The sequence below is a fragment of the Nomascus leucogenys genome, chromosome 12 (genome assembly GCF_006542625.1).
Source record: "Nomascus leucogenys isolate Asia chromosome 12, Asia_NLE_v1, whole genome shotgun sequence".
NCBI classification, from domain to species: domain Eukaryota; kingdom Metazoa; phylum Chordata; class Mammalia; order Primates; family Hylobatidae; genus Nomascus; species Nomascus leucogenys.
The window spans coordinates 15648412-15666640 of NC_044392.1; the positions used below are offsets into that span (position 1 = coordinate 15648412).

Sequence of the window (18229 nt, forward strand, 5' to 3'; positions counted from 1 at the left end):
AGATGCATTGTACAATATGTGATTGGAGTTAATAACAATTTATATACTTGAAAATTGCTAAGAGGGTAGATTTTAAATGTCCTCACCACAAAAAAAAATGATAAGTATGAGTTAATGAACATGTCCATCGACAGACTTAGTCATTCCACAATGTATACATATATAAAAATGTCATGCTGTACATCATATATATACACACATACATATATATATAACATGTATACACACAATTTTTGTCAGTTAAAAATGAAGCCAGAATCGTCCTGATACCAAAGCCTGGCAGAGACATAACCAAAAAAGAGAATTTCAGACCAATATCCTTGATGAACATTGATGCAAAAATCCTCAATAAAATACTGGCAAACTGAATCCAGCAGCACATCAAAAAGCTTATACACCATGATCAAGTGGGCTTCATCCCTGGGATGCAAGGCTGGTTCAACATACGAAAATCAATAAATGTAATCCAGCATATAAACAGAACCAAAGACAAAAACCACATGATTATCTCAATAGATGCAGAAAAGGCCTTTGACAAAATTCAACAACCCTTCATGCTAAAAACTCTCAATAAATTAGGTATTGATGGGACGTATCTCAAAATAATAAGAGCTATCTATGACAAACCCACAGCCAATATCATTCTGAATGGGCAAAAACTGGAAGCATTCCCTTTGAAGACTGGCACAAGACAGGGATGCCCTCTCTCACCACTCCTATTCAACATAGTGCTAGAAGTTCTGGCCAGGGCAATCAGGCAGGAGAAGGAAATAAAGGGTATTCAATTAGGAAAAGAGGAAGTCAGATTGTCCCTGTTTGCAGATGACGTAATTGTATATCTAGAAAACCCCATCGTCTCAGCCCAAAATCTCCTTAAGCTGATTAGCAACTTCAGCAAAGTCTCAGGATACAAAATCAATGTGCAAAAATCACAAGCATTCTTGTACACCAATAACAGACAAACAGAGAACCAAATCATGAGTGAACTCCCATTCACAATTGCTTCAAAGAGAATAAAATACCTAGGAATCCAACTTACGAGGGATGTGAAGGACCTCTTCAAGGAGAACTACAAACCACTGCTCAGTGAAATAAAAGAGGATACAAACAAATGGAAGAACATTCCATGCTCATGGGTTGGAAGAATCAATATTGTGAAAATGGCCATACTGCCCAAGGTAATTTATAGATTCAATGCCATCCCCATCAAGCTACCAATGACTTTCTTCACAGAATTGGAAAAAACTACTTTAAAGTTCATATGGAACCAAAAAAGAGCCCACATTGCCAAGTCAATCCTAAGCCAAAAGAACAAAGCTGGAGACATCATGCTACCTGACTTCAAACTATACTACAAGGCTACAGTAACCAAAACAGCATGGTACTGGTACCACAACAGAGACATAGATCAATGGAACAGAACAGAGCCCTCAGAAATGATGCCGCATATCTACAACTATCTGATCTTTGACAAACCTGACAAAAACAAGAAATGGGGAAAGGATTCCCTATTTAATAAATGGTGCTGGGAAAACTGGCTAGCCATATGTAGAAAGCTGAAACTGGATCCCTTCCTTACACCTTATACAAAAATTAATTCAAGATGGATTAAAGACTTAAATGTTAGACCTAAAACCATTAAAACCATACAAGAAAACCTAGGCAATACCATTCAGGACATAGGCGTGGGCAAGGACTTCAAGTCTAAAACACCAAAAGCAATGGCAACAAAAGCCAAAATTGACAAATGGGATCTAATTAAACTAAAGAGCTTCTGCACAGCAAAAGAAACTACCATCAAAGTGAACAGGCAACCTATAGAATGGGAGAAAAATTTTGCAACCTACTCATCTGACAAAGGGCTAATATCCAGAATCTACAATGAACTCAAACACATTTACAAGAAAAAAACAAAAAATCCCATTAAAAAGTGGGTGAAGGACATGAACAGACACTTCTCAAAAGAAGACATTTATGCAGCCAAAAAACACATGAAAAAAAGCTCATCATCACTGGCCATCAGAGAAATGCAAATCAAAACCACAGTGAGATACCATCTCACACCAGTTAGAATGGCCATCATTAAAAAGTCAGGAAACAACAGGTGCTGGAGAGGATGTGGAGAAATAGGAACACTTTTACACTGTTGGTGGGACTGTAAACTAGTTCAACCATTGTGGAAGTCAGTGTGGCGATTCCTCAGGGATCTAGAACTAGAAATACCATTTGACCCAGCCATCCCATTACTGGGTATATACCCAAAGGACTATAAATCATGCTGCTATAAAGACACATGCACACGTATGTTTATTGTGGCACTATTCACAATAGCAAAGACTTGGAACCAACCCAAATGTCCAACAACGATAGACTGGATTAAGAAAATGTGGCACATATACACCATGGAATACTATGCAGCCATAAAAAAGGACGAGTTCATGTCCTTTGTAGGGATATGGATGAAACTGGAAACCATCATACTCAGCAAACTATCCCAAGGACAAAAAACCAAACACCGCATGTTCTCACTCATAGGTGGGAATTGAACAATGAGAACTCATGGACACAGGAAGGGGAACATCACACTCCAGGGATTGTTGTGGGGCGGAGGGAGCAGGGAGGGACAGCATTAGGAGATATACCTAATGCTAAATGACGAGTTAATGGGTGCAGCACACCAACATGGCACATGGATACATATGTAACAAACCTGCACATTGTGCACATGTACCCTAAAACCTAAAGTATAATAATAAAAAAAAAGAAAAAAAAGAAATAAATTAAAAATGATTACTCAACATTGTATTTTGTGCTATACAGATTAAATCTTTAGCTTACGGTAGGAAAGGGCTTCTATTTCCTTATAAAATGAGATCTCTAATATACTTTTATAATGTCAAATTTGGTTTTACAAATGTTCCAGTTGAGTTGACTTTTGCATACGAAATATGGTGTTTTTTATCTGGTCATGCTGCTGAGTTGTCCTTAGTATTTCTATCTTTCTGTCCCTTTGACCAGATTATGTCAGGAACATATTTTATCTTTGCAAACAGCATAACCTGGGCTTTATTAACAGCAATATATGCTTAAAGTCTAGCAAGATAGAGATGACAGTTTCCACCTGGCTAACTCCTACTTATCCTGTAATGGTCAGCGTAAATGTCAAGGAAGTCTCCTTGAGCTCCCATGCCAGGGTAGGTACCTGTCTTCTATGTCTTTGTGTTAGCCAGCACATATCTCTATCATTGCCCTCATCATGCTACACTGCAATTTGGAGGTCTGTCTCCTTTCTCCTGTATTAGACCATGAGCTCATCGAAGACAGGGCCCACAATAAATTGTAGTCATAAAAAATCTCAGTATTTAAAATGTCCTCAGTCCATATTTGCTAAACTTAACTATAGTATATATCATCTAATATTATGTTTGAAGTCTAACATCAATCCTGAGGAATAAAATTGGTGACAAGCGGATGGGAGAAGATGTCTCCAATGAGCCTTAAATAATGCAGCGAATCATTCAGCCCTCTCAGAAGAGGAGCTCCACTGGAACCCGATCGTTTAAGTTCTAAGTGCCAGCACAGGGATCAAGTCCTAATTTCCAATGCATCAGAGCCAAGGTGAAATAAAGAAATAAGACATTTCACACACCATAGATTAGAAAAACAATGACAGACAATTTATGGATAAATAAACTTTTTTTTTTCCCAAAAGACAAGAGAATAATTTGGAGCTCTCTTTAGAAAGAACAGAAAAGGGCCGGGCGCGGTGGCTCACGCTTGTAATCCCAGCACTTTGGGAGGCCGAGGCGGGCGGATCACGAGGTCAGGAGATCGAGACCACGGTGAAACCCCATCTCTACTAAAAATACAAAAAATTAGCCGGGCGTGGTGGTGGGCACCTGTAGTCCCAGCTACTCGGAGGCTGAGGCAGGAGAATGGTGTGAACCCGGGAGGCAGAGCTTGCAGTGAGCCGAGATCGCGCCACTGCACTCCAGCCTGGGCGACAGAGCGAGACTCCATCTCAAAAAAAAAAAAGAAAGAACAGAGAAGTAGCCTACTTCTTCTGTTTCACCTACACATATCCTGAGGCACTAGGGTCACTAAGGTACCAGCGCAGAAAATAAAGCAAAATCTCAGGGGGAAAACTAGGAGGAAAATTTAGGGGTGCAGATCTTACCAAGTGATAGAAGACCCATCCCCCAGGATGCCCCTGACCTCCTCCCGGCATCTCTCTTGATGCTCAGGGTTCAGAGCCAGGCAGTAAAGGATCCAGGAGATGCTTGCTGCCAAGGTGTCATGTCCTGCCAATAAGAACGTGCTCACTTCAGAGTGTACATCAATATCTGAGAAGGTGCTACCACTTTCATCCTAGAAAGTACAATACAGATATTTTAAGTAAAATGCCAGTTTATAAATGTTTGGAGATATGACCACAATAATGATTTTAGGGGAAAAATCCCAGTTTTAAATAGGGGTTTAAATTTTAATTCAGTTCGACAAATACGTGGTATAAACCATATTCTGCCCAAAGCATAAAGGAGAACCAAGGTTAGATAAGAAAAGCAGGCCTTGCACAGAGGGCCCTCGATCAACAGGCCCTAGATATTCTCTTCAAACTCCCAGATTTCCCAGGACCTTATCATCACAATTTTTACGTTTATCCATGTGACCATTTTTTCATGATGCCCTAAAATCCATGTATCCATATGACAATCCCCAAATCTTGTCAAATCGGTCGTTTAGTCTTTACTAACCCTCCTCTAGCGACAGAGTTGCAGAATTCTCTGTCTCAAATTGCATGAAGCTACTCATCAATTCAAAGTACAGTTAAATTTAGTCAATCGGTTTTATTCTTGTCTCTCCATCCCGTTCCCACTTACCCACCTACTTACATAATTAACTGGTCACTTGAGCAGGCTTAGAAATTCAGAAGATTTACCTTGGCAGAAAGGACAATATCCAGAAAATCCTGGTACTTCCTCTTCTGAGTGTTATCCTGCTTTACCCCAGCCTGGAGGGATTTCTTTCTTTCCTGGATTATTGTATCTGGGTAGAAAAATAGTTTCCAATTACCAAAGTGACAGCAAAATCAAATAAATTATAAATAAGCCATGGTTAATGAATAGCTTCAAATCTTGCCTGATTTCCAGACGTTTAAATAGATCTAATTTTCACAGATGGTTTATTTTCTCATCAAAGGGACTTTTGATTAAAGCTCCAAAGATAAACAACACAAATAAAAAACATAGTTTCCATCAGTATGTGGGCAATAAAATTAAGATGATTTCAAGTTTAGATGCAAGTGACCAATCATTCTTTTCTTCCTCAGTCTAATATTTTATCTTCGTGGAAAAGTTATTAAATAAAATGGAATGAAATAGAAGACAGGCAAAGAAATGCCAATATATTTATAATTGAAGGAGCTGAGAGAAAAAAACAAAACAAAAATATGGAACAGAGGTAATATTTATTTACTACTTAAAAAATTTCAACTTTTATTTTAGATACGGGGGTACATGTACAGGTTTGTTACATGGGTAATATGAGAACTCTCTGTACTTTCTGCTGAATTTTTCTGCAAACCTAAAACTTTTCTAAAAATAAGGTCTATTAATGTTGAAAAAAGCCACAAAATCTCCTTAATTAAAACAGTGTGATTCTAGTACATTGGTAGATACATCAATGGAATACACGAGAACATCCAAATATACTCTCATCCAAAACAGATACCAGTACATGTATCCGTTCAGAATGTGATAAAGATGGTTATCTCAAATCACTTGAAAAGATAAACTTTTAAATAATGGTGATGGGACAACTGGATAAACATTTGGAAAAATTAGATCAATACCTCACACCATATATAGGAATAAATTCCAAATGGAGTTTAGATCTCTGATTTAAATACGAAAAGAATGAAATTATACAAGTACCACAAGAAAACATAAATAATTTTCTCTACAACCTGGGTACAGGGCAGTGGTTCTCAACTGGGGGCAACTTTGGCCCTGGGAACATTCAATAATGTCTGGAGTTATTTATGGTTGCTACAACTATCAGAGCTCTACTAAATCGAGTGGGTAGATGTCAGGGATGTAGCTAAACATCCTATAACACACACGTCCTGACAACAAGGACTTATCTAATACAAGAAGCCATTAGTGCTGAGGGTTGAGAAACCCTGGAATAGAGAATGGCTTTTTGTGATTACTAAAAATCCAGATGCAATAAAATAAAATATTGATATATTTGACTAAATAAAAATAAACAATTTAAAAAAATTAGCCAGGTGTGGTGGCAGTGCCTATAATCCCAGCTACTCAGAAGGCTGAGGTAGGAGAATTGCCTGAACCTGGGAGGTGGAGGTTGTAGTGAGCTGAGATCGCACCACTGCACTCCAGCCTGAGTGATACAGACTCCATCTCAAAAAAAAAAAAAAAAAGAAAAGGTTTTAAGTTTTGAATAAATTTAACATTTAATATTTTCCCTAACACTTTGCATTTTGCTTTTTCATCATAATTGTATAATATTTAAAAAGTAAAGATTTTTTTTTACGAAGTTCTGTATAGCTTCCCCCAAATCCATTCCTGTTTACTCCAATGAAGCACACAAACATTAACATTTTCTGTGTGTGTAATGATGCAGAAGGACTTGGGAACTGCTGCTATTTATAATGCCCATTTATGCCTTAAATTGTTTATAACCTGCTTCTCTGAGTGTCCTCTTTATAATATCTATGTGCATGTATGCATATATGTATGTGTAAATGTGCATATGTTGGTGTGTCTTGCAAAATTCCTGGAAGCAAAGACATTTGACATAAATATACTTTATATTTAACATCTATTCAGTGCCAGGCACTGTCCTAAATGCTTTATATATATTAACCCACTCATCGTAACAACAAATCTATGAGATAGGTTCTTTTTTAATCTCCATTTTATAGATGACACTGAAACAGCAGTAAGAAACTTACTAGCAACTGCTAGTAAGTGGTGAAACTGATGAAGGATTAATTCACTGCTTATAAGTATTCTCCATTATGACATTCATGACAAGCAATATTGAATTGCTTAAAAAGCTTAATCTATTTCAACTTTTGTGTTTATACTTGCTAAAACTGTTTTTGAATCAAGATTCTTTTGGGTGCATGCCCATGTTTACTCTGTTCCTCTCTCCATTCCTATGTTGCATGAATGTTTTTAGCTTGTCATTATTATTACTGCAATTGCTGTGCAAAAAGCCATATTCCATGTATGTTTGGAACTCTTAAGTGCCTACTTATATTTGTATTAATAATTGTCCATAATAAAAATAGTATGTGTGTGTGTGTATGTATATATATATATATATATAAAAATCCTGGTAAGCCTTATTGCTATGGTTGAAGCAAAGTCTTATAAAGGACACAAGTCAAATTTCTTTGGAGCAGTGTCTATATAAAAGCTCCATTAATAACAAAGATTCTATCTCATCATATTAAGGTTTATCCCTCTAGACAGACACAGTACAATCATGACAGCGTATGGACGTGGGCAACCCAAACTCAACAAATACCTGTGTACTGATTCAACACTCGGCTTAACTTCTGCAAGCGGTAGCCCTGAGGGCTGAGTTTGAAAATTATGTCACTGTGATACAACAAACTGTACAAGCGGTGAAATATGATTTTGCTGAGTTCGAATATGGCTTTTGCATAAGGATCATGGGTGCTAGAAGAGAAAGTTGGGATAATGTGTTAATAAACAATTTAGAAAATGTGAAGAAATATCTTTTTTGCTCTCCCACCACTGACCTGTTTGTCTGGCAGTTGGTCTCCTTGCTGAAAGCGCATTTCAGGATTATATCCAGAGCCATCAGGTTGATGTGTGCATAGACCTCCACGCTTGTGTCCTGAGTGCTGCAAATCTTCTCCCACTTATCCTGGCACAGGAGGTCAAGACCAGCATCATCACCACCACCATGACCAAACTGCCTTCATTTGAAGGCTCCTGCCTGGCCCTGTTTTTATGATCTAATGGAGACAACCCTGACCCAGCAGGAACCAAAGGTCACATGAGTAAATAAGCCATGTGCTGACACAGGGCACGAGGAAGAGAAAAATACACCTAGCGGAGTGAGGAGCATGGAGAAAACTGCATATATGGTAAATGGCTGAGTTAAAGATCTGCGGCTTTTCAATTATTACCATAACTCTGCTTTCAAACAGACCAGAGTTCCATTAAAGCAATCATTGACACAAGACCCATAATTACAAGGGGTTTACCCCAGGGCTTCCTCCAACTTCAATTCCAAACTTGCTAGGTGCCCTGCCACTGCTCTCAACCACCATAGCCACATTTAAAATAAACTCAGAACATTTTCAAAAACATTTGGATTCAAAAGTGGGAAACAGAGCAAGTGTGGAGAGGAGCTGCTGCAGGGAGCTGCCCCCAGCAAAGCCTGACCTGGCTTAACTTCCCCATAAAGAGACCTACTTATACTGCTTGAAATGCTTTACCTGACATTTTAAAACTGTCACAAGGTCCCTGGTTGAAAATGTATTTGCATAATAAGCATACTTTGTGTAAAAATTAAAATAAATTGAAATTTTAGAAGTTCAGGTTGACCGATAGGTCTTAAGCACCTAGCCCCTAGCTTAAGACCTACCGGTCAACCTGAACTTTTAAAATTGCAGAGACTTGGCAACCACAAAAGCAAAGAAAATTTTAAAAACTCTTCCCTAAGTGCAAATTGTTTAGTCAAACAGCCTTTATCTCAACTATGTAAGTTTTACTAAGAACAAATGGTGAATATAGAAGAAATGAGAACAGGAGGGAGGCTTCCAAGCTTGAGAAACTCTGGAATGATGCAGCAGAGGAAGGAAGGGTGAGAAAAATCACAGAGAAATATGTGGCTGAGAAATGAGGAAAGGAGGAAGCGCTCCGAGAAATAGAGAGAAAACTCCAACGCAATCACTGGAGGATCTGAAACTGTGCTGCACCTGAACAGCACTACAGTCACAAAAGGATGCTCTTCTCTCTCACTAGCCTGTGCTGCACAGTCTCTGGGTCTCTGCCTTGAGAACCCACACTGATGTTTTTACCACAATCCTGGCTGACTTCGGGTTCAAACTGCTTCTGTGAGTTTGGCTGAGAACCCAATCATTGAGCTGGTAACAGAGGTTTGTATGGGAGCAGGGATGGGTTTGCACATGAAGTGAGAGGAAAACGTTGTCTTTGTTTGTGGTGTTTGAGGTGTCTATGATGAAAGTGTATTAGTGAATTACTTGTCTGATTTCGAAATAAATATGATTTAAAAATTAAAGCCATTGTATAAATACAGCTTTGGAATAGAACTCGTTTATAAATCAGAGACTGCTCACAGGAATGTTCTTCTGCCCCTTTGAAAGGTGTAGGTCAGGGCCTAATGATCCTCCACCATCTACAAGAGGAAATTCACATCTGCAACTTTAATACAGACATTCTCTTTTGCTTGGTCCTTTATAGCCACTGGGCAAGTCCATGCCAATCTCCAAACCTTTGTTCATGCTGCCTCACTCTGCCTTGAATACTCTCATCCATATTACCTACGTATTCAAGTCCAGCTTATATTTCATGGCAAATTTGAGTTTCCTCTGAATCTGAAGCTGTTATAGCTGCTCCTGCCATCCTTACCTGTCACCTTGTGGAGGTTAACGCAACTCCATACTGGAAGCTAATCTGCCATCTTGACTTCCAGTTAACTCTAGCTCCAGGAATGCTCTGAGATTTCCAGTTTATCGATTGTTCCTTGTGTAAGAGCATGTACTTACCATAAATCTTGCCCTTAGGGCAAGTTCTTACTATTAATAATTTCCTCTGAAGCATGTACGCCCCTCCCCATGGTCTATAATTCCTGGGTCTGGAGGGTAATGGCACAGGGATCCACCATCTTGTCTCACCACTGTGTGAAACAGCCATGGTTTTTGTTCGAAAGCCTCTATTGAATGTTTCTTTTTAAGAAACTGTCAGCCTTTTTCTTCAGCCTCTCAGTTTCCTCAGACTTTGGGGTAGGTTTGTACAGACCTGCCCTCCATGAAACACATCTATAGCACTCACTATCTAACTATCACCATTTGGTACTTGGTTTGCTGCCATAAAATCTCAAAATATATCTAAGACAGAGGACCAGATCTTTTTATTAATATTATCACTCAAAGAATATAACAAATTTTTTACAGATACCTACTGTTCAATAAGTACTTGTACATTGGTTAAATTTTTAGAAACTGATTTTTTATTTTCATGGCCCACAAAACATATACCTAATACTGTCCATTGCTGGGAGCATTTTGCAATGCACAGAGCACTTTCCCCCTTCACTTACCAGCATCGTTTTCACAGAATGAGCCATCACCTCGATGTATGCTTTCAGGATGTTAAAATGGAATCCAGGAGTTAGTAGGCGACGATGCTGGAACCACTTGGGTCCGTCTAGAGCCGCTAGTCCTTTTCCTTGAGAAATAAAAGGCAGAAAACCTTATGCCATTTAATTAGATGAGATGAAGGATAGATGAGGAACACAGGCAGCGTGGAGTAACCATGACCCACAGGCAGTCATGAAATAGTGGAATATCAAAGTAGTACTCGTCTTAATGTACGATGCAATTTAATAGATGAAGGTGAATTTAGAAGCTTACCTCTGGGATGGATGTATTTAATATTGTGAGAAAGAGTTTCAAAGTCTAATAAATTTCAAAGCCTTATAAGATGAGCACGCTAATCCTGAAATCACCAGTTACTACCTACGTAGTAACTGAATAAGTGACTCAAACCTTACTGAGGTTTAGTTTTCTCAATAATGAACTATGATACTAAATACCTTTTTCCCTGTGTTGCTGTGGAGGTTAACTGAAAGTGAATACATAAGGCAGCCAACCTACTCCCTAGCTCACGCTAGTAACAGAGCAAGTGAATTCCTTTCCACTCCAAACCAATCCATAAACTATATGATGAACATAAATTCACAAGGAAATAGACAAGAGTGTCCACTCTGTCCCCTGATATTTCCTCCTTGAGCCCAGGTCTATGAATGATACTATGTGGAAATACTTATCAAGGCTAATGCTTCACAATCCTCTATTGCCAGGCTGGTCATTAGGATTTGGCTTTAAAAGGACTTTAAAGTGTATTAATACATAATTGATACCATTTATTGAATGCTTACAACATTCCAGGCTCATGACGCATGATCTGTCACTCATACAATGGTGGCCATTACATGTAGTGCTAAAAATATGTATTTCATTTAATCCTCATAACAGCCCAGCAATGTGACTCTCATCCTTATAGTTAAAGATGAGGAAACTGAGATAGGGAGAGATTAAATGACTTCCCCAAGATCATATTTAACTAGTCAGTGCAGGAGGGGACAAGATTCAAATTTAAGTGGTTCCTAATACAAGCCTATATTCTTTTCTTTCATTCACATCTTGTTTAACATAAATCCCAATTATGTAATTAAAGGGCTTAGTTTATCTGCTGACGGAATATTGCCAAACTCTAGAGCAAAATTTTACTGATTTGCATGTGGAAATGAAGGAACTCCAAAAAGAAAGGAAAACGTCCAAGAAAACAAGAGAGAAGGATAAAGAAAACAATAGGGATGCTGAGACTGCAGTTTGGGTAGCTTTTTTTTTTGTTGGGGGTTGCAGAGTTTTGCTCTGTCACCTAGACTGGAGTGCAGTGGCGCAATCGCAGCTCACTGCAACCTCCACCTCCTGGGTTCAAGCGATTCTCATGTCTCAGCCTCCCGAGTAGTGGACCTACAGGCACATGCCACCACGCCTGGCTAATTTTTGTAGTTTTAGTAGAGACGGGATTTCACCATGTTGGCCCGGCTGGTCTTGAAATCCTGACCTCAAGTGATCCTCCCACCTCAGCCTCCCAAAGTACTGGGATTACAGGCATGAGTCACTGTGCTCGGCTGAGGCTGCAGTTTTAAAGAGAGAGGGGACAGATTCACATATCTGCTGCCTTGAGAATAAGACTTCGTGGGACAGAAGTGGATGAAGAAGCTTTCTAGGAAGTGGTGTTGTGTTGACCTTAGAGCTCCCCTTCAATCTTTCCCCTAGATAACTTTCAGTATAGCTTTACCTTACACTCTTTATGCTTTGAATTCAGATTTCAGTTCCTTTGGCATGCTCTACTATGGAAAGGGGACTTTGAATGAGAGTGGGTTATACCTCTCATTTGCACATACATACCAAGAAGTGGAGGTGAGAATTTCTGCAGGTACTGGGACTTGGGATCTGCAGAGTCAAACAGAGCAAACAAAAGACATCATTAGAGGGAGCATTCGTTATCAGTTCAAGTTGGTGACAGTTTTCTGCATTTCTGCACCAACCAAAAAAGTGAGCAAAAGAGAGCCCAGGGCTTACTTCCTGCTGCCTTTGGCAGCCTGGGGAAAGACTTGTGTGAGTCTTGGCTCAGTTTCAGAGAACAGCAAGCCCTACGAGGCAGACAAGTACAGAAACCCTGATTCTTCCCTTGTTTACACTTCCTCCAACAGGAACAGAGTTTGCCTGAGGGTTGCAAAGTTTCCATAACCATAGTTGGGACAACATATATCCTTTACAGAAGGCAAATTAAGGATCAGAGCAGGGGCCAGTAGACACCAGGTACTGAGGTGTCAATGCCTCTTGGTGTTTTTGTGAGCCCCAAAGTGGAGGTGTTCTACTGTTCTTGTCCTTAACAGGTGAACATGAGACAAATCAGAGCAGGGGGACTGGAAACAAGGAGATAGTCCAGGCAAGGCTCTTTCTTTTATTAGGTTTCATTAGGAGTGGTGGATACAATGCACAGGAAAGACTGGAATATAAAAACCTTCATTTTACAAAGTCGACAGGGCAAAAACTGGACATTTTAGTATTATGCTATGAAATAATCCACAATGAAAGCCTTAAAAAAGGATTGGGTGGGGAAGTAGATGACTCATACCTGAAAAGGGGACATAGTTGAGAAATATGTGGAGAGGAAAGCTAAAATTTGGATCACAATCAAGAGAGGTTTGATGGTAAATTAATGATCTAGCATTCAGGCTTTCATACTGAACCAGCAGAGGTAGAGTTACTGCTGATTTCCCACCCTCTTGAGACTTATGCTCGAGACCAGGGATAGGAGTGGGAAGTGTTGCTGACACTGAAGTCATAAAACCCACAGAGGCCAAGGGAAGCCTTGCCTGGCAAGTCTGCTAATGCCAGCTAGACTTCAGGTTCTACTGACCTCAACGTGCCCATGCAGACCTGAACAAGACCAGGGACTGGGGAGGATATGGGAATCCCCTTCAGTATTGGTAGGAAACCTGTCACCTCCCGATACTTGCTCCTGTGTCTCTTAAAGGCCCCAAACCAATCTTTGCTTTGGAATCTTGCCTATGGGTTTTATGCATTTCACTTCTAGGAGGAATAGGTCCCAGAGATTTCCCCCTCTTCTTACCTGTTCTGCTCAGAAGCGTCTTTGCATAGTCTGGGTCATAGATATAGAAAAATGCCTGAAAGGGACCAATCCAGAAAGGGAAGGCACGAGGGTATTTTTCAATAATTTCCTCAAGCTTCTCCATGTTATCATCCTGAATAAACTGCAGGGAAAAAAGTAAAAGTAATTAGCCAGCCAAGCTGGACCTGTCCCCTCTTATAGACACAAGCTGAATTCAGGGCCTGATAAGGTCACACAAGCAGAGGAGCCTGAGACTTTTCTGGAAGTGACATAACGTGCTTTCTTTGGGACTTCTAAGCTTGGGGGATAATTCTCTAAACAAAGTTAGTGTATTTATCTTCCCAATATTAATATATCCTGTACCCCCAGACCAAGTCACTGTTGAAAGACATTTACTGTGAACTCTTGTCCCAATAGAGGGTGAGCTGAGTCACACTCTCTGCCTCACTTGCCAACATCACACACTCAGATTGGAGTGGGATCTGGAAGCTAAAAAGAAGTATTTCCTAAGTGGGAAACTAACAGTTACTAAATGGGGCATGACCCTACATCCAGCTCGCCATTTCTTCTCCCTGTTCCTCTCTCTAATTATGCACCAGTGATTATTTCTCATGACTTAGCAGTAAATGCTTCTCTCTAAAAAATTGCCAACTCTATCTACAAAGAAAATCCAAATTCTCCCCCCCAACAACAGAAGGTCCATTTACACAGATGTGTGAATCTTAAAGCCAACTCAAATACAAAACTTTCAGCTTCCAACATTTACAAATGAGAGTGCAAATACTACCACCAGAGGAGTTTTTGCTTTTAGAAGCAGATGAGTAACGGCTCACTTAAATTGTTTCTCCAAATCACTGAAAACAAGATTCATTTACATTTGCTTCTTGTGTAAAGTGGAGGACACCTGCATGTGTGTGTTTTGGTGTGCCCATCTACACACTTGAGCATAATGGTGGGAGTCCCCAGCTGCAAAGTAATCTTAAGGCTGCCAGATTGTTCCTCATGTGACCAATCACACGGTATCTGCTGCAGGACTGTTTGTTCTCATCCTCTGGAGAGGTGGACAACTCTGGCTCCCATTTTTTCTGATATCATTTAGCAATTTTAACCCATAAAGTGTTCTCTAGATAGTTCAAGGCCACTGAAAGGTTGAGACTCTTGAAATCTGGTTTCTAAAATACTGCACTTTTTTGCTAATGTTGCCATAATCAAGCCAGTGATAAGCGCCCACTGGCTATCCAGAGTAGTGGTTTTCAACAATGTGAATATTTTTTCATTTATTCATTTACAAACAATAAACACACAAGTATTTATTGAGTGTCTATCACATGTACCAGGTGGTAGAGATACAGAGAAATATAAGAAAGACAAGGCCTTTGCCCTCATGAATATTATAAGCTAATATGACAACTGTTTGTTTAGGTAAAAAATTTTCATCAACACCCCAGCCACATGAAAGTATTTCACTATACGTTTTGTAATTCTTGACTAGATAAAAAGGACAGAAATCTATTGTGAATCCTGTACTATATTTAATTTATATTTCTTCATCCCCAGAGAAGCATCTAAATACACTTGAAAATGGGTACTACATATATTTAGTAAACATTGTTCAGAAATGTTCAGAAAATGCATAGTGCCCCCAAACAGCAACAGCTAACATTTATCAAGCACTGCTATGAATTAGGTGCTGCTAAATGCTTTCCATGTTCTACGTTATTTAATATTTACATCAAGAACCCTATGAAGTAGATATAATTACAATCCCTATTTTAGAGATGAGGAAATTGAGCCCTACAGACTAGGTTAAATGATCTGCCTAAGTGTGTACAGCTGGCAACCAGTAATGAGGATTCAAACTCCAGTTTAACTCTGGAGCCCAAGTGCTTTATACTACTTAGCTACATAGATGTTCTCTGCAGTACATCCAAGTACACACGCAGACACACACACACTTGCATATGTACATCCTAGGTCCCATATGTTGGCTACTGAATAAATGTCAAACCACCTGGCCTATTCTATGTAGTAAATCGATCTTTGAATAAATAAATTTTCTTAGCACCTAATATATTTATGCATCCAACAAAGGATTTATTGAGCACCTATTATGCACCAGCAACTGTACCATGCACTAGGTTTATAGTGGCAAACAAAGACCCTACCTCTCACAGATTTTATACTGTAGTTAGTGGTGGATAATAAACGAACAAGCAAAAGCGTATACACTATAGTGTCAGAGAGTGATAACGGCCAAGATGATAATAAGAGGGTTGGAGATAGAGAGTACTAGAGGTCCTATTTTAGTCTGAATGGTCAGGGCAAGCCTCTTTTAGGAGGTAACATTTGTTCAAAGGCCTGAATAATTTGCAGGGAAAGCAGTATAACCACAGACGTGCATGTTCAAAGCTCCGAGGGAGAAATATCCTTGGCATGTTTGAAGAATAGTAGAAGACCTGTATTACTAAGAGTAAGGAATGAAATTTCTCATCTTGTAGGGAATTTTCCCTATACACACTTTATCCTTCTGTAACCTTATGACTGTACTTAAAATGTTACCATCTTTAGATAGAAGGAATAAGTTCCAGTGTTCAATAGCACTGTCAACAATAATTTACTGCATATTTCTGAAGAGCCTGAAGATTTGAAATGTTCCAAACACAAATAAATAATAAATGTTAGAAGTGATGAATACCCTAAACACCCTGATTTGATCACTGCACATTGTATGCATGTATCAAAATATCACAGGTACTCCATAAATATGTACAGTTATTATGTAGCAATAAAATGTTACTGCCTATGTAAAAGTTTCACCTTTTGAGCCTTAGATACTAGATTTCCTTGTGACTTCCTGCATGGTGAATCACCAAAAGGACCCTGGTCTGAATAAATGGGGAGGGTTGGTAATATTAGACAGTTTGACATGTCCATCATCTCTAATCTGCAAAATTCTGATAGAAACCTCTCAAAAACAGAAAAAAAAACTTAGTGACAGTCAAGAGGGAATATGGACTCTAAAACACTATGAATGCAATAAATAGTCTGAAATGAAATTAAAAAGAACAAAACAGAAATTAACAAAAAAATGTAAAATGTATACTTTGAAAAATACAAAAACATCATTAAAAAAATTAAAGAAAGCTGGGAGTGGTGGCTCACACCTGTAATCCCAGCACTTTGGGAGGCTAAGGCGGGTGGATCACGAGGTCAGGAGTTCGAGACCAGCCTGGCCAGTATGGTGAAACCCCATCTCTACTAAAAATACAAAAATTAGCTGGTGTGGTAGCGTGTGCCTGTAGTCCCAGCTGCTCAGGAGGCTGAAGCAGGAGAATTGCTTGAACCCGGGAGGTGGAGGTTGCAGTGAGCCGAGATTGCGTCACTGCACTCCGGCCTGGGCGACAGAGGACTCTGTCTCAAAAAAAAAAAAAAAAAAAAAAAAAATTAAAGACAACCTGACTAAATGGAAAGGCTTCCTGTGTTCATGGATCAGAAGATCTAACATTCTTAAGATGGCAGTAACCCCCAAACTGATCTACAGATTCAATGCAATCCCTAGCAGAACCCTAGCTGGTTTCCTTGTAGAAATTGATAGGCTGAATCTAAAATTTGTATAGAAACTCAAGGATTCCAAATAGCCAAAATAATCTTGGAAAATAACAAAGTGGGGGGGACTCATACTTCCTGATTTCAAAGCTTACTACAAAGCAACAGTAAGGCAGTGTGGTACTAGCATAAGGATAGACATATAATTTATTTATTTATAATTTTTAATTTTTGTGGATACATAGTTGGTTTATAGTAAATGAGATGTTTTTGATACAGGCATGCAATGTGAAATAGGCACATCATGAAGAATGGGGTACCCATCCCCTCAAGCATTTATCCATTGAGTTGCAAACAATCCTATTACACTCTTTATTTAAAAATGTACAGTTATTATTGACTATAGCCACCCTGCTGTGCTATCAAATAGTAGATGTTATTCATTCTTTCTATTTTTTTTTGTACCCATTAACCATCCCTACCTCCTCCCCCAGCTCCCCTCTACCCTTCCCAGCCTTTGGTAACCATCCTTCCACTCTCTCTGTCCATGAGTTAGGACAGACATATAGATCAATGGATTAGAATTGAAGATTCAGAAAGAGACCTTGACATTTGTGGTCAATTGATTTTTGACAAGGATGCCAAAATAATTCAACGGAAACAACAGACGACATAGTATCCATGTGACAGTAGAGATACATAACACAGGATAGCATCAATAGGGAGTCCTAGAACAATATCTGCATACCAAGCTTAAAGAACAACCAGTCTAGACTGGAACAGGAGGAGAGGTCTGTGGCAAAAATATCTCCAGAAAAACGAACAATTATTTAGCGTGTTTGCATATTTGGAAATATTATTTAGATGTGTTTGACAGATCTATTAGAGCATTTGGAAAAAAATAGTAACAGATATTGAAAAATGAAGCACATTAGAAAAGGAAGAAGTTGATACTGTGGGGGTGGGGAAAAGTTCTATGAGAAAAGAAATAAAATGAAAGAGGACCATTTAGATCAGCAGTAAATAACATTCGCATAATGAAAATAATATAAATAGAAGTTTTTCTATTTAACTAAAAAATACAATATTGTTACTGGGACAGTGGAAGATGAAGTGTAAGTGATTGCCTGTCATAAAGAAGTTCATAGGTGGATGTTCTTAGTACATTTGTGTTGCTGTAAAGGAATACCTGAGGCTGGGTCATTCACAAAGAGGATTATTTGGAT

The 18229-nt window shown here is 39.0% G+C and overlaps 1 protein-coding gene across 2 annotated transcripts in view; it reads right to left on the reverse strand.

Moving 5' to 3' along the window:
* LOC100580500 (cytochrome P450 4X1) overlaps window positions 1–18229 on the reverse strand; it is a 50986-nt gene that overhangs the window by 16086 nt on the left and 16671 nt on the right. For both annotated transcript variants that reach the window (XM_030823865.1, XM_003282129.4), the window contains exons 2-8: window positions 13458–13599; window positions 12227–12271; window positions 10348–10475; window positions 7796–7923; window positions 7558–7712; window positions 4940–5046; window positions 4178–4368 (exon numbers count right to left, since the gene is read on the reverse strand). In XM_030823865.1, the coding sequence (XP_030679725.1) occupies window positions 4178–4368; window positions 4940–5046; window positions 7558–7712; window positions 7796–7923; window positions 10348–10475; window positions 12227–12271; window positions 13458–13599 (896 nt within the window). The remainder of the gene's footprint in view (window positions 1–4177; window positions 4369–4939; window positions 5047–7557; window positions 7713–7795; window positions 7924–10347; window positions 10476–12226; window positions 12272–13457; window positions 13600–18229) is intronic.